This window comes from Typha latifolia, chromosome 7 (genome assembly GCF_019914945.1).
Source record: "Typha latifolia isolate L0001 chromosome 7, TyphaL0001v2, whole genome shotgun sequence".
Taxonomy (NCBI): domain Eukaryota; kingdom Viridiplantae; phylum Streptophyta; class Magnoliopsida; order Poales; family Typhaceae; genus Typha; species Typha latifolia.
In genome coordinates this window covers 4,673,253-4,687,736 of record NC_133092.1, presented here as the reverse complement: position 1 = coordinate 4,687,736, position 14,484 = coordinate 4,673,253, and the positions used below count along the sequence as shown (strand labels likewise).

At 36.5% G+C, this 14,484-nt stretch overlaps 1 protein-coding gene and 1 long non-coding RNA gene across 17 annotated transcripts in view; one reads left to right on the top strand and one right to left on the bottom strand.

Annotated features, from left to right (window-relative positions):
• The window catches only part of LOC140792689 (phospholipase SGR2-like), a 39,081-nt gene that overhangs the window by 7,015 nt on the left and 17,582 nt on the right, over positions 1-14,484 (top strand). For all 16 annotated transcript variants that reach the window (XM_073143833.1, XM_073143830.1, XM_073143818.1 and 13 more), the window contains exons 9-12: positions 7,668-7,838; positions 10,109-10,258; positions 13,587-13,652; positions 13,749-14,342. In XM_073143833.1, coding sequence (XP_072999934.1) covers positions 7,668-7,838; positions 10,109-10,258; positions 13,587-13,652; positions 13,749-14,342 — 981 coding nt within the window. The remainder of the gene's footprint in view (positions 1-7,667; positions 7,839-10,108; positions 10,259-13,586; positions 13,653-13,748; positions 14,343-14,484) is intronic.
• Positions 137-3,804, bottom strand: LOC140792604 (uncharacterized). Its single transcript, XR_012109773.1, has 2 exons — positions 1,358-3,804; positions 137-486 (listed from the first exon to the last, which is right to left on the bottom strand). It is a non-coding gene; the product is annotated as an uncharacterized lncRNA (long non-coding RNA).

Below are 14,484 nucleotides of genomic sequence, written 5' to 3'. Positions count from 1 at the left end.
ATACCGAAAAGATGAGCATTCACCTTGATATTCTTGGTCCACTCATGAAACACAGAGTTGCTTATACTATGTATAGCACTTATGTTATCATAATAAAAAGCAATTGTTAGAGTTGACGCACCCATATCACCCAATAGAAGACAAAAATGAATGGTTTTCTTGATAGTAGTGGACATTGTCACGACCCAAAATAGGAATCATGACCGGCCATGCATCTCAATATGCTTGAGATGCACGAAGCCTTATTAATACTCTCTACGTGTACGATGGCAAAATAAATAAACAAATAAGAATGTGCTATATTAAATTTTATAACTAATTGCAATAAAAATATAAATCAATGTTAATGTTTTTGAGTCTCTAAACTAAATAAATAAAATGTCTAATCTAAAGCATAAAATCAAAAGAGCGGAAAGGTAAATAGGTGAATCCTAAGTGGAGGTGGAGTCCGGGTACATCTCGCTCAGTCGCCCCGCTGACTATTACCTGAAACAAATAAACAAATACAAAAAATAAAAGAACCCGTGAGCCAACAACTATAGCTCAGTGAGTGGAATCCACTCACTAACCTAATAAATTTTAATTAATATTAATGCTGAATAAATTAAATTAAAAGCAACAATATCCATCACAATATGCAATAGGCATGCTCTCTGAATAATAACAATGATAACAATAGAGAGAGATGTTACTACTTGTAACCTTGCACGTTTTCAACATATTAACATCTTTTAATATTTATACTATCATATGTCTCAATGGGTCTAAACCCTGTGGATCCACATCAACTAGAAGTCACCTCGAGATGACATTCGGGACTTTTCTTCATAGCTGATCCGGTTAGGGTCATCAGAGGGTATCACCCTGTGATCAACACACTCTGTCTTTTTCACTAACCGTTGAGAGAAGTTAGAGTCACCTAGGAAATTTTCTCATTCATCCTAGGACTGTTCCCTAACCCCGCCAGAGTCACCTAAGAAACTCACCGCAGTGATCTAATTTAGGACTTTCCTCTGGACTTCCAGATAAACTTGAGTCACCATGGAAAATCGTAAACGATTTATACCGGGACTATTCTCTAAGTCGTATCAATACTAGTCTCATTTTTCTTTTCACAAATTTCAATATTTGCACGAAGTATGGTGATGCACTGAATATAATAATTAAATGCACACAGGAAAATAAAACAATTAAATTTTCGCACGTATGGATGAAATAAATAGATTTGCACACAGAAGTTACAACAATTTAATTTTTACATATAAGGGTGAAATAAATAATTTGCACACAGAAAATTTATATAGTCTGACAAAAATACGAAATACAATAAAATAAATATGTGAGTGAACCCACTCACCTGAGTTTAGGCAAGACAACCGAAACCTCAAATCTCTAGCTCACGTACTAGAATTCACCACCGAGGAGGAGTGTGGTGGTTCCAATTTCCTCCGGCGACGCTCCAGCTGGCCGATTCCACGGCGACGACTCCGACGGTGAGGAAGAAGCGAAAGAAGGGAGGAAGGAGAGAGAGAAGAGGGCTGGGGGTTGAAGAGAGAGGATTAGGGCTAATTTATAGATTAGAAGAGGATTAAATCTAATCCGATTCAGATTAGATGAAATCCCCCCTAATCAGCCTCGACGCGTGCTGGAGAGGGAGAGGGGAGGGGCTGCACGTGCAGGGCACGTGCACCCTCCTCTCTCAACCCCTATTTTTTATTTTTATTTTTATTTTTTTTTATTCTGGTTTTGACAGACATTGCTGTATATTATGCTTCAATATTAGAAAGAGAGACAACATCCTACTTCTTGCTTCGTTAAGAGATAAGAGAGTTACAGAAAATCAGACAAAATCTAGTGGTAGAATGACGAGTAATAGGATCTCCAACCCAATCAGTATCAGAATAGGGACGAAGCACAAGAGAAGAATGTGCAAATATCAAAAGAGACTAAATAATGCACATATCTAAAAATCCAAAAAGAGTTGCATAATGAACAGATCGAGGAGCCGCTACAAACTAAATATGCTTGTAGCATGAGAGATATCTAGTCTAGTAATGTGTAAGTAGACAAGCTAACCAACGAGCTACCTATACTTAGTCAGATCTGCCAATGGCACACCATCTATAGGATAAAGCTTCACATAAAGCTCAAGAGATATATCAGTTGTCCTGTCATTGGATTTAACTTTCGAATAATCATATTAGAGGCATACATTTGTTGAGATACAAGTATAGCTTTCTTGTCTTGAGCAATTTCAAGGCCCAAAAAATAACTAGCAATCCCAAATCCTTCATTTGAAAATGTTGAGACAAGTGATTATGTAGACCTGATTGAAGTCAAATCATCATCACTAATAATCATGTTATATACATAAAGTAGGAGAATGACTCACCCCCTACGGTGAGGACTGTTTAAATATTGTGTTGTCATGAGCATTCTCAACATAACCAACCTCAAGCACAACAAAATCACTCAAACCAAGCATAAGATGCCTGCTTGAGTCCATAAATAGATCATTGGAGGCGATATACATGAGATAAAGGAATAAAGAGGCTAGACGGAGGTTGCATAATACTAATTTAGACTCAAATCACTATGAAGAAAGACATTCTTGATATCTATTTGAAATAAAGTCCAATAATAAACTATAATAACTGCAAGGAGAGTATGAATTAAGGTTCCAAAATTCGGTATTGGAATCGGGGTTGGTCCTCCGAAAAAATAATACATATCAGCGTATCGATCATATCGAATTAGACTATTTTTTTATTACGCAAAATTCTAAATATTATTTAAAAATATAGAAAAATTTCTAAAAAATAATTACTCACACATAAAACTTATAAACTAATAAAAATGTATTAACTTACTCAACTTTTTTTATTTCTTATCTCTCCCTTCTCATTACCTCTCTCTTTCACTGTTGCAAGGCAATTTATTTTTTATCTTTTATCTTTTATAATTTCTTCTCTCTCCTTTCTCTTTCCTTCTCTCTTTCTCTCTCTCTCTTCCTCCCTCTCTCGATCTCTCTTAATGAGAGGGGGCTTGCCAGGATAGACAGAGAGAGGAAAGGGCTTGTCAGAGAGAGTAGATAAAGAGAAAAAGATAGATGAGGCGTCAGCGAGAGAGAGAGAAAGGGAAACAAAAACAAACAACAAAAAAAAAATACTAACTAAGATCATTGGAGGTCAAAATTGCCGGATCTTGGTCGAAGGATGTCGCCGAATCTTCAATGGGTGCCGCCAGTGAGGAGGGAGAGAACTCAAATCCATACACGCGAACCCGTATAGGGCGAGATTGGTCGATCCAAATCGATATTTGGCCAAAACCAGTTGATAACTCATTTCGGCCATGGATTGGGATCAACCGAAACCTGGAACCATTGTATGAATAGTAGTTATATGAGCAATAGGGGAAAATGTCTCCTTATAGTCAATGTCATACTCCGAAGTAAAACCTTTAATAAGAAGACGAGCTTTGTACTACTCAATAAAACCACCAAGCATCATTTGATCTTGTAAACACAATTGCAACTAATAGGGTCGACATCACTCGACAAAGAAACAACATTCCACGTCTGAGTATGCTCAAAGGCCTGAAAACCCTCAGCCATAACACATTGCTACTCAAAATGAGCAACAATTTTTTAATAAGAACTAGGCTCACGGTCTACATGAAGAGTTGTCAAAATGACATGAAACACAATGCAATGTATTGTCAACATAACCATCACTCTGAGGAGGGCGATGCTCACACTGTGAACAACGAGGACCTGCATCAATGGCAAGAAAAGAATATGTAGATGGTGGTGGAACATAATGGATTAGAGGAGATACAAATATATGGTACGTTATAGAATTGACTCGTCAATAATACACCTGAATAATAAGAGGATAAAAATAATGAGAAGTATTTGGACCTCCGATAGTGGACTGATCATGGGAATAGGGAGCTAGCAAAGGCTAAAGAGGAAGCTGAGGAGGAGATAGAGGCTTAAGAAAAGTAAGATCCTCATACTCACTAGAGTAATAAGAAATATCCTCTAAAAAGGTGACATGATGAGTGATGCGCACTCAACGAGTCAGAATCATAGCAACAATATTATTTGTGTTTAGAACTATATCCAAAGAGGACATATCTTACAGACCTGGCAAATAACTTGTCACACTCATGAGCAGAGAGAAGGACAAAGCAAATGCACCCAAAGGCAAGAGAAGGGAAGTGGTGGTGATAGATTTAGACTAATGAATAGGCAGAAGAGATCCACTTATAGCCTAAAGTAGTGGTTGGTGAGATGTGGGTGACTAAACAGTAAGAATAAATAAGTAATAAGTTTGGTGTCATATGTTGGGTGGCACACTAGGGATGATTGAGATGATTGAAAAGTCGTATTAAAAAGTAGACATGGTGATGCAAATCTAGTATGAATGCAATGTTTTGGAGAACAATCGACCCAAACAAGTAACTAAAGTAAAATATAGTAAGCAATAACTGATAAGAAGTTAATTGATTAAAAGGATCACTACTAGATGGAAGGAGAGAAAACCACTCTGATAAGGCAGTAGCTTTCTCAACTCTCAAATAGGTACGTTGATAGTAGAAAGGCTTAAAATATGGTGTAAGGAAAGACTTTAGAGTTTAGGTTTACCAATAAATAGAATAGTAGTGTTTTACTTTGAAACCAAGTCCTCCTCTTCACGTCCAGGCACCCAAAGGTCCTCTTTCACTACTGGAGTCTTCTGGACAGCAGCAGTAACCAACGAAAAGTAGAGATTGAAGAAGAAGAGAGGTTTAGAGAGGAAGTAGAAGAGATTAGAGAAGAATCTTAAGACAGAGTAGAAGAAAGGGAGAGAAAGAAAGAGAGAGAGGGAGAAGAAGAAGAAGACCATAAGGGAGAAAGTGAGAGATCTCAAAATAATCTTGTTCCAACTTCTCTTTGTTTCTCATGCAATAACCCTTAAATAGGTTAACAACTTTAATTCTAGCTGATTCTAATAGAAACTTATTTCCTAATAGGACTCTAATTGATCATCTTACCTTAATTGATTGATCCAATTTAGGTAATAAATCAATGTGGACATCCCCCACATATAAGCTTACCATAATTATCAATTGAGATTCTAATAGGAATTCATTTTCTAATAGAATCCTAATTGATTAAACCTTACCTAAATTGACTAACCCAATTTAGATAATAACTCAATACAGACATCCCCCGCATATAGGCTACCATATCTGTCAATTGACTAATTCAATTGATTATTTAAATTAAAAATCAGCAATTAGACTAAAATTGGACTCAAGTAATTCTATTTTGGTCAAATTGAAGATGATGCCCACATCACATGGCTGACCTCAATTGCCACGAAGACAATTGCAAAGCTAACTCTGTGAGCAAGAGTCTATTCAAACTGTTGAAGATAATCCTTTTTACCTACCTCTGGGCTAAGATTTTTCCTAATCAACCAATTTGGTAAGAGTGGACAGAAAGAGGAGACCTTTGCTTTATCTCCTTCTTCCTCAACCTGGGCCCCCCGGAGGGTATCCTTGTGGCCAACCAAAGAGATCTTGTCAATTAATTTGCCACCAAAATTAGCGGTTGGAAGCGGGATACTCTATCCTTTGCTGGTAGGCAAATTTTTATAAATTCTACCTTTGTCTCGATCCCTAACTATTGGTGTGCTTCTACTGGGTTTCAGACTCAACTATTGACCAAATGACTATGCTTGCTCCTTTGGAAAAATGACAAATACTATAAAAGTCTTCATTTAGTGAACCGGGCAAATGCCACTAAACCTAAAACAGAGGGTGGCCTGCCAGTCAGGGACTTACAATTGACAAAATCTACTAGTTTTGGTCAAAATGTTTTAAGTTTTTAAAAATGATCTCACCTTTTGGATTGCTATAATGAAGCACAAATATGGCCAAATGGACATATGGTCCACAAAATTTAAAAACGGGTCTTCTTGGGCTTGGGGGCCTATGTGGACTTCAGCCAAAGCATGAGAGATGGAATTAAATATTGAGTGGGAAATGGCTATCAGGTCAATATCCTCAATGATCCCTAGATCATGTCTACTCCTCTGGCTAGAATGCCAACTTATGTGAATGTTAATATGATTAATGACTGCATGTAGAGGACCTCGTTGCTAATGATAGATGAGATGAGATGACTCTACAGGAAGCTTTCAACCTACCCTTCAAAGACTTATCCTGGGCCTTAGTATTGGGCATGTGGAAGATAAATGGATCTGGCAGCTTGATCTTAAAGGGATGGCCAGTGCAAAATTTGTTTACAATTTCTTAAGGCCCAACTCTAAATTTAATGGGCCTGAATGGAGCATTCTCTGGAGGCTTACGATGAACTCTAGAGTCAAGAGCTTCCTGTGGAAAGTCAACTAGGGGAGAATGCCCAATAAAGTCCTCCATAGCCTACACATTGGGCCAACAGTACCATGCCTAATGTGTGGGCTATAGGAAGAGAGTGTGGAGCATCTCTTCTATCATTGTTGCTATGCTTTAATGGTGTGGGAGGTCATTGCCCACAACCTTGGTATCTCCTTCACTTTGGATTGCAATTGGATCTCCTATGATTGGTCCCAACTTAGTGGCGATAAAAAAAATTTATGGTAGTGATGGCCACCACCATTTGGATGGCTCGGAAAGTTAGAAAAAAAACTTGCTTTGGAAAACGAAATCACTTTGTGTGGATGGCCTTCCAAATGGCTATGGAATACTATGACAGATACAATGGTGAAAACCCTGTTACCAGTCAGATTCACCAAATGGTTAACTAGGTCCCACCTATAGAGGGACTCATTAAATTGAACTTTGATGGTTCCTAGGACCCTTTAGATATTTTGACTGGCATAAGGGCTATTGCCATAAACAACAACAGTGACACTTCTATTCATATTTTTGCTAGGCCCATCACTGTGGGCTCGGTCCTTGAAGTAGAAGGCCTTGCAATGCTGGAGGCCCTCAAGATGGCAGCCCATCAAATGTTTACAAAAATCATAGTTGAAGGCGATTTTACTATTGCCATCAATGCAATTAACAATTCCAATGATATCCCATGAGCCATTCGGGATATGATTCACCGGTATAGATCCTTTTGTCCTCTTTTTGAGATGTTCTCCTTTGTCCATATCTACAGAGACTATAATAGGGTAGTCGACTGAGCTGCCCATTTTGATAGGCATAGGCAATTTTTATTCCCAGGGGTTGAGGTTTTCTCTCTCCCCCCTGAATTGGATTGTATCTTCTCTTTTGACACCTCGGGAGCCAAAACTCTCAGATAGTCTAAAAAAATTTAGTTATCTTAGTAGCTCTCCTTTTTATTAAAAAAAGAACTTTGTCTTACTTCTCTTTATAAACATTGAGATTGTTCATCAATTAATAAGAAATACTTTGGAAAACATCTCTAGAAGGAAGCCTATAAAGTAGACCGGTGTCCCCGCTTTGTCCCACTCTCATGTTTCAAACTCATAAAAGAGGTTAAGACTTAAGATTTAAGGTACACAGAAATGCTTATAAACATACATATTGTTGAGATGAATAATGATAATATCAGTACAGATGGTGTTTCGGAATAGGAACTCTAGATAAATGAGCTAATGCAATTTTAACTCATTTGTTGATATATTATTCATTTTGCCATTTCACAGGTGCCAGTTGGTCATCTAGTTTTCATGGTTCATGGCATCGGGCAAAGGTTAGAGAATGCTAATTTGGTTGATGATGTTGGTGATTTTCGTCATATAACGGCTATTCTAGCTGAAAGGCACTTAACTGCATATCAGAGGAGCACCCAGAGGGTACTTTTTATTCCTTGCCAGGTAGAAGATGATATTCTCCTCTCAAACTGAAGTTCCAATTTTAAAATTCTTTGCTGCTTTCTCTTGAAAATTTGACATGCATGATCATCTTTTTACCTGAGGAGGAGACACCTTTTGGCTCATTAGAAGTTGGGGATGTAGCATAAAGATAAAAGTAATTATAATCTCATTTCTAATCGAGATGTCAAATAAAACACATAAACTGAATAGAGTGTTAATGTCACGATCCGAAATAGGAATCATGACCGGCCATGCACCTCAATATGCTTGAGAAACACGAAGCCTTATTAATAGTTCTTAAGTGTACGATGGCAAAAATAAATAAATTAAGAAGATCTGCTTTATTAAATTTAAACTAATTGCAATAATTATTAAAACAATGTCATTGTTTTTGAATCTCTAAACAAAATAAATTTAACTTCTAATCTAAAGCATAAAATCCAAAAGAACGGAAAAGTAAATAGGTGGATCCTAAGTGGAGGTGGAGTTCGGGTACGTCTCGCTCAGTCGCCACGCTGACTATTATCTGAGGTATATAAATAAACAAAAAAAAAGAAATTCATGAGCCAACAACTATAGCTTAGTGAGTGGAATCCACTCGAAAACCAAATAAATTCTAAAAAACTAAAATCAACAATATACATAACAATTTGCAATAGGCATGCTCTTTAAATAATGACAATGATAACAATAGAGAGTCACAATTTATAGCCTTGCACAGTTTCAACATATTAACATCTTTTCAATATTTATACTGTCATATGTCTCAATGGGTCTATACCCTGTGGATCCACATCAACTAGAAGTCACCTCGAGATGATGCTCGGGACTTTTCTTCATAGCTGATTCGGTTAGGGTCATCAGATGGTATCACTATGTGATCAACATACTGTCTTTTTCACTAACCATTGAGAAAAGTTAGAGTTACCTAAGAAAGTCACCGCCAGAGTCATCCTAGGACTGTTCTCTAACCCCGCCAGAGTCACCTAAGAAAGTCACCGTAGTGATCTGATTTATGACTTTTTCCTGGACTTCTAGATAGACTTGAGTCACCACGGAAAACCGCAAGCGATTTATACCGGGACTGTTCTCTAAGTCGTATCAATACTAGTCTCATTTTTCTTTTCACTAAAATTTAATATTTGCATAAGGTATGGTGATGCACTGAGTATAACGATTAAATGCACACAGAAAATGTAACAATTAAATTTATACGTAAGGATGAAATAAATAAATTTGCACACAAAAAATTACATGGTCTGACAAGGTACGAAATATAAAGAAAAATAAATATGTGAGTGAACTCACTCACCTGAGTCTAGATTAGTCGCCACGCTGACTATTACTTGAGATAGATAAAAAAAACAACAAAAAAACAAATCCATGAGCCAACAACTATAGCTCAGTGAGTGGAATCCACTCGAAAACCAAATAAATTCTAAATTATATTAATGTTGAATAAAATTAAACTAAATCCACAATATCCATAACAATTTGCAATAGGCATGCTCTTTAAATAATGACAATGATAACAATAGACACGTGCACCCACCTCTCTCAACCCCCCCCCCCTTCCCTTTTCTGGTTCTTACAAGAGAGGGCTCACTGAGGAGGAGCGTGATGGTTCCTATTTACTCTGGCGATGCTTCGACGGGCCGAACCCACGTCGTGATTCCGATGGTAAGGAAGAAAAAAACGAAAGAGGAGAGGAAGAAGAAAAGGGAAACGGCTGGGGGGAAGGGGTTGAAGAGAGAGAAAAATTAGGGTTTAATTTATAGTGCAAAAATCAAAATCTAAATTAGATTTGGGTTCGGCGAGATTTCGGCGACTGCCTCGTCGCGTGCCGGAGAGGGAGAGGGGAGGGGGTTGCACGTGCAGAGCACGTACACCCTCCTCTCTCAACCCCTTTTTTTTGTTCTTACAATTGATATTCCCATTTACATTTCCAGATACCAAATGGAGAATCTAGTTAAGCTCAGTAGTTGTTCTGTTCTCTTTCCTTTATTGGGTCAATAACCATCCTTTTCTGGTTTAGTTGAAATCCATTTTTTAGTTAGAAATTAGAACTTGCTTGAATACTTCATTTCTGAAGGTTGTCATCAGGATACTTATTCATCCTCTTTGTTTAGATTACCCATTTATAATTGGCGTTTACCCATGCCATAATGTATTCTTTTGAATTTCAATATATATATATATATATATATAGATTTGCTGTATTAGTATTACAATCTTTTGTGACCATTTCCCTGACAATATATACTTTGCAGTGGAGAAAGGGTTTGAAGCTCAGTAGTGAAAGTGCAGTTGAAAGAATCACTTTGGATGGTGTTCGAGGTCTTCGACTAACATTAAGTGCCACAGTTCACGATGTTCTATACTACATGAGTCCAATATACTGCCAGCATATAATTGATTCAGTATTTTCTTTCTCTTTCTCCACTTTTTCCTTATTTTTATGTATGGGTGCCTGAACTTTGTTATTAGAAATGATCTGTTGCTGGATAAATAAGACATCGACATAGCTGCATTGACATAGTCTTAGTGAGTAATTATATGTTTCTAACATCAGATATTCCCATTGAATCTAGACTTTCATTTGCTCAAGTTCATGTATGCAGTAGTATCTTGCAATGAATGTGCATTTTTAATTGGATACACATTGAAATGATTTCACTAATATTTAAATTTCTTTGGTGTTTTAAGTTCAACATTTCTTTTTAATTAAATGTTACTTTCCTAAAGCTCCTTATTATGGATGTTATTCAATGCCCAATGAAAATAATCTCTTTGTATGATATTGCTAGACTCTTTTGAATAACTACACTTCTTTTAACTGGATTGGTCTTCAAACGTTGCATTGTTCTTGGAGGTTTTTAAGTGTTTTCAACTCATTTTCTGAACCATGATGAATCAACAATAGAGAGAGAATGGCCAACAAGTGCATTTGTCATTGGAGTAGCTAATGAATAACGATTGATTAGGTAACCATCAAGTCGAACAATGTTTTGACTTGTGAGTGCTGGGTTGTAGTGTCTAGTGTTAGGAATGGCCAACAAGTGCATTCATTATTGAAAATGCTAATGAAAAATTATAATGAGTAATCATCAAGCTGGGGCCAGTTACTACTGCTGGGTTATTATCCATTCATGGCCCAACAATGCGGTTAGTTTTCATTGTTTTAAGTTATGCTACCAGCTTCTTGATCTTCTTGCAAAACCAATGTTCTTGCATTCAATAAATCCTCTACTTTATAAAGATCAAATTTTGCATTGATGCTCTGTTAAGAGTTCTTTTCTTTCTGACTGTCCAGGCAGTGATGGTCGTGCCAGTGGCACATGCTGTGCCGTGCCGGTCGGCAAGGGGCGTGCCGAGCGGCACGCCTCGGCACGCCCCCCTGTGCCAGTGACATGCTCCCCCGTGCCAGTGGCACGCTCCCTATAATATTTTTAATAAATTTTTTAGGATATTTAGAGATGTTTTTGGGTATTTGGTATGTCAATCTTTGATTTTTTTTGTCTAAATATATGTATTAAAATTTAAAATCTACATTACAATGTTTTATCTTTAGATTATTTTTGTAAATAACCTACTTTATTAAAGATAAAACAACAGTTGAATATAAATATTATTCAACACATAATATGATTGAATACATTCATTAAAATTAATATTAATGATTAAACACTCCATAATATAATTGAATACTCCATAATATAATTGAACACATAATAACATTCAATACATAATTGATAATAGTTCAATAATTAAAATTAATATCTAGTTGAACGTAGAATGACGAGGAGGATCAAAGACTTTATTTGCTACCACAAGAATAACATGGAAATGTTGCGTTAAATACTATCAATATTCTTCAAAACTTATCCACTGATAATATTGCTCGTTATAACATTTCACATAGTCTTCATAGAAATAAGAATTTTATAATTCTTCGATGATATGATATGGATATTGAATATACATGGGAATGACCGGCACATGCACACCATAAGCATATGCAGATTGTGGATATGGAGTATAATAAGGGTGTTGTGGCTCTGGTGGGTGTGATTGATATGATGGTAATGATGATGAATTCATATCATCCTGTGGGCGCACCTCTCCTAATGTTCTGCTACCTATATACTCAAGTCCTTCCCTCATCTGACTATAATCATATTGAGCTTGAGATGGTCCCTTTCCTTTTTTCTGTCTCTGATAAATTTAGCTTTGTGGTTGTCTAGGTCTAGCAAATGAATTGTCATTCCAATTTTAAAAAATGACAAATAAATTGTCATTTCAAAAATGACAAATGGCAACAGTTAATTGATGGAAATAAGAAAAAGTTAAAAAAATGAGTTCTACATATCACATATCCACTGGCACACCTCTACTGGCACGGCAAGTGCCGGTAGGCACGGCCATCCTTGAGTCTAGGGCTCTGCTAACTGAATCATGGCCTCTAAAGAAAAGACAATTTTATTCTTACCTGAGAAATAGGAAAAGTTCTCTATTTTCCTATGCGAACTTGTCATAGCACTTGCTTAAGACGAGTCTTTGGTATCTCTTATTCCATTTTCCTAAGACTGGCCCTAAGAACAATGCTCTTCACTCAGCAATAAGATTTCTTATTGTACACATAGCCAATCTCGCCATGCACATCTACAAGATAAGCTATTGCAGCGATTTATTTATTCTTATTGAAGACTGGCCTATAAGTCATACATATTTGTGCTTTGCCATGGGATGCATTGCAATAAAGTTAAGCTATCACAGCAATTTATTTATTCTTATTGAAGACCTGCATATAAGTCATATTTGAGCTTTGCCTGGGTTGCACTGCAATAATTAGAATATGGCTCCTAATTACGGTATAAATTTTTCATGAGAACAATTTTTTAATATTGGCGTGGAGAGTGTGTCTCTGGTCATGGTAATTATTTTCTTTATAATGATCATCGTAGACCTCTATAGTATGATCACATAGCAAATCAGGGATGTGCATATCTTCTCCCTTCATTGAAGCAAACTTATGTGGATAAAGAAATCCTTTGTTGGTGAGTGGCATTTTCCATTTTGGTTTACATTCCTGTTTTATAAAGCTTGCTGCAGATAAGGTAGTAACATGGCAGGCAATAGTTTGATATAGGAAAGTGGAACTGAATTTTTCAGCACTCCTTATTGTGGCATATCAAGATTCAGTGCTCTTAAATTTGGATAACTAGAGTGGATTGCAAAGGTAAAAACTACAGAAGCTGGTATTCAAGAATCAGTATTGAATATGCTTACAATAAAAGAAAGTTGCTGGAGGGAAAACCCTATGCATTTTAAGGGCATTTAAGCTATATCATAAGCACAGTAAGTATAGAGTGAAGATTCACAGCAAGCTATGGTTTAGCTAAAAGATCTGTTGAAAAAAGTATATTATCTTTTCAGTATTCTTAAATCTTAACTCTTCAGTGCTATTTATTTACATAGTTCACAATTTTTTCCCCATAAAATCTGAAAATGATGATTCTAATAGTAAGTCTTGTTCAATTGACAGATGGTAGGTGTCATGTTTACGGCAAATTTCTAGAAGATTCTTTAAATCTTTCCAATCCTTGACATTTTTGAGTTGTCTGATCTAGCTGACCCCATTTTTGGAAAAGACTTAAATAATGATGACAATGTATTATGTTCAATTGGCAGTATACTTCAGCCATGGATCTTTTATTTATATATTTAAACTTGTAAATTGCATTTCAGGTTTCGAACCAGTTGAACAGATTATATTTGATGTTTCTCAAGAGAAATCCTGGTTATGATGGAAAGGTTTGTTAAAGTGTTATTGCGTTAGCATGATGCTGTCTCTATTTTCTCATTTCGACTTAGCACAAGGATCACAAAAGCCATGTGACCATTTTACAGGTTTCATTATATGGTCACTCATTAGGAAGTGTTCTATGTTATGATATCCTTTGCCATCAAGATTGTCTTTCTTCACCTTTTCCAACAGAATCTGTGAACATGGAAACTATCCCAGAACGTATGCCCAAACAAGAATGTCAAGTTAAAGCTTCATACCTCTCCATTTCATCTAGTTGTGATGTGAGTCTTGAGAGAAACTATACCAGCAGACATGGTGAAGATTTAGAGCAGCTGGCACATGCAATGACAGAATGCAGTCCATTTGCTATTTCCGATGCTATGTCTGATAAGAATACAATGCAAGACCTGTCTTCTGCTTCACGTCATTTTTTCACATTAAATAATAGTAACTCTCTCTGTTCAGAAGGGAAATCTTATGATTTTGTTACACCAAGAAAAGATGAGAAGCAACCATTACACGACAAAAAGGTTGATCAGCTTTCTTGTGCCTCATTTAATGAAGATGAGAAAAGTTCTACAGCAGATTATAAGCATGGTAGTGGAAGTTCCTACTCTGTGGCAGAGAGATTAGGTGATACTATGTGTGGCAACCTAATTGATGAAGATAAGTTGATCTCCTTGTTGGAGAAAGAGGTATGAGTTGATGCTCTTCTGATCTTTGCATGAGCTTATAGCATCTGTGATGTTGTAGATATCCTCAAATATACAAGAAAGCTTGCATAATGTAAGTATGAATTTTATGAATATAACAGGCATGGATAAGAACTTTGCTTAT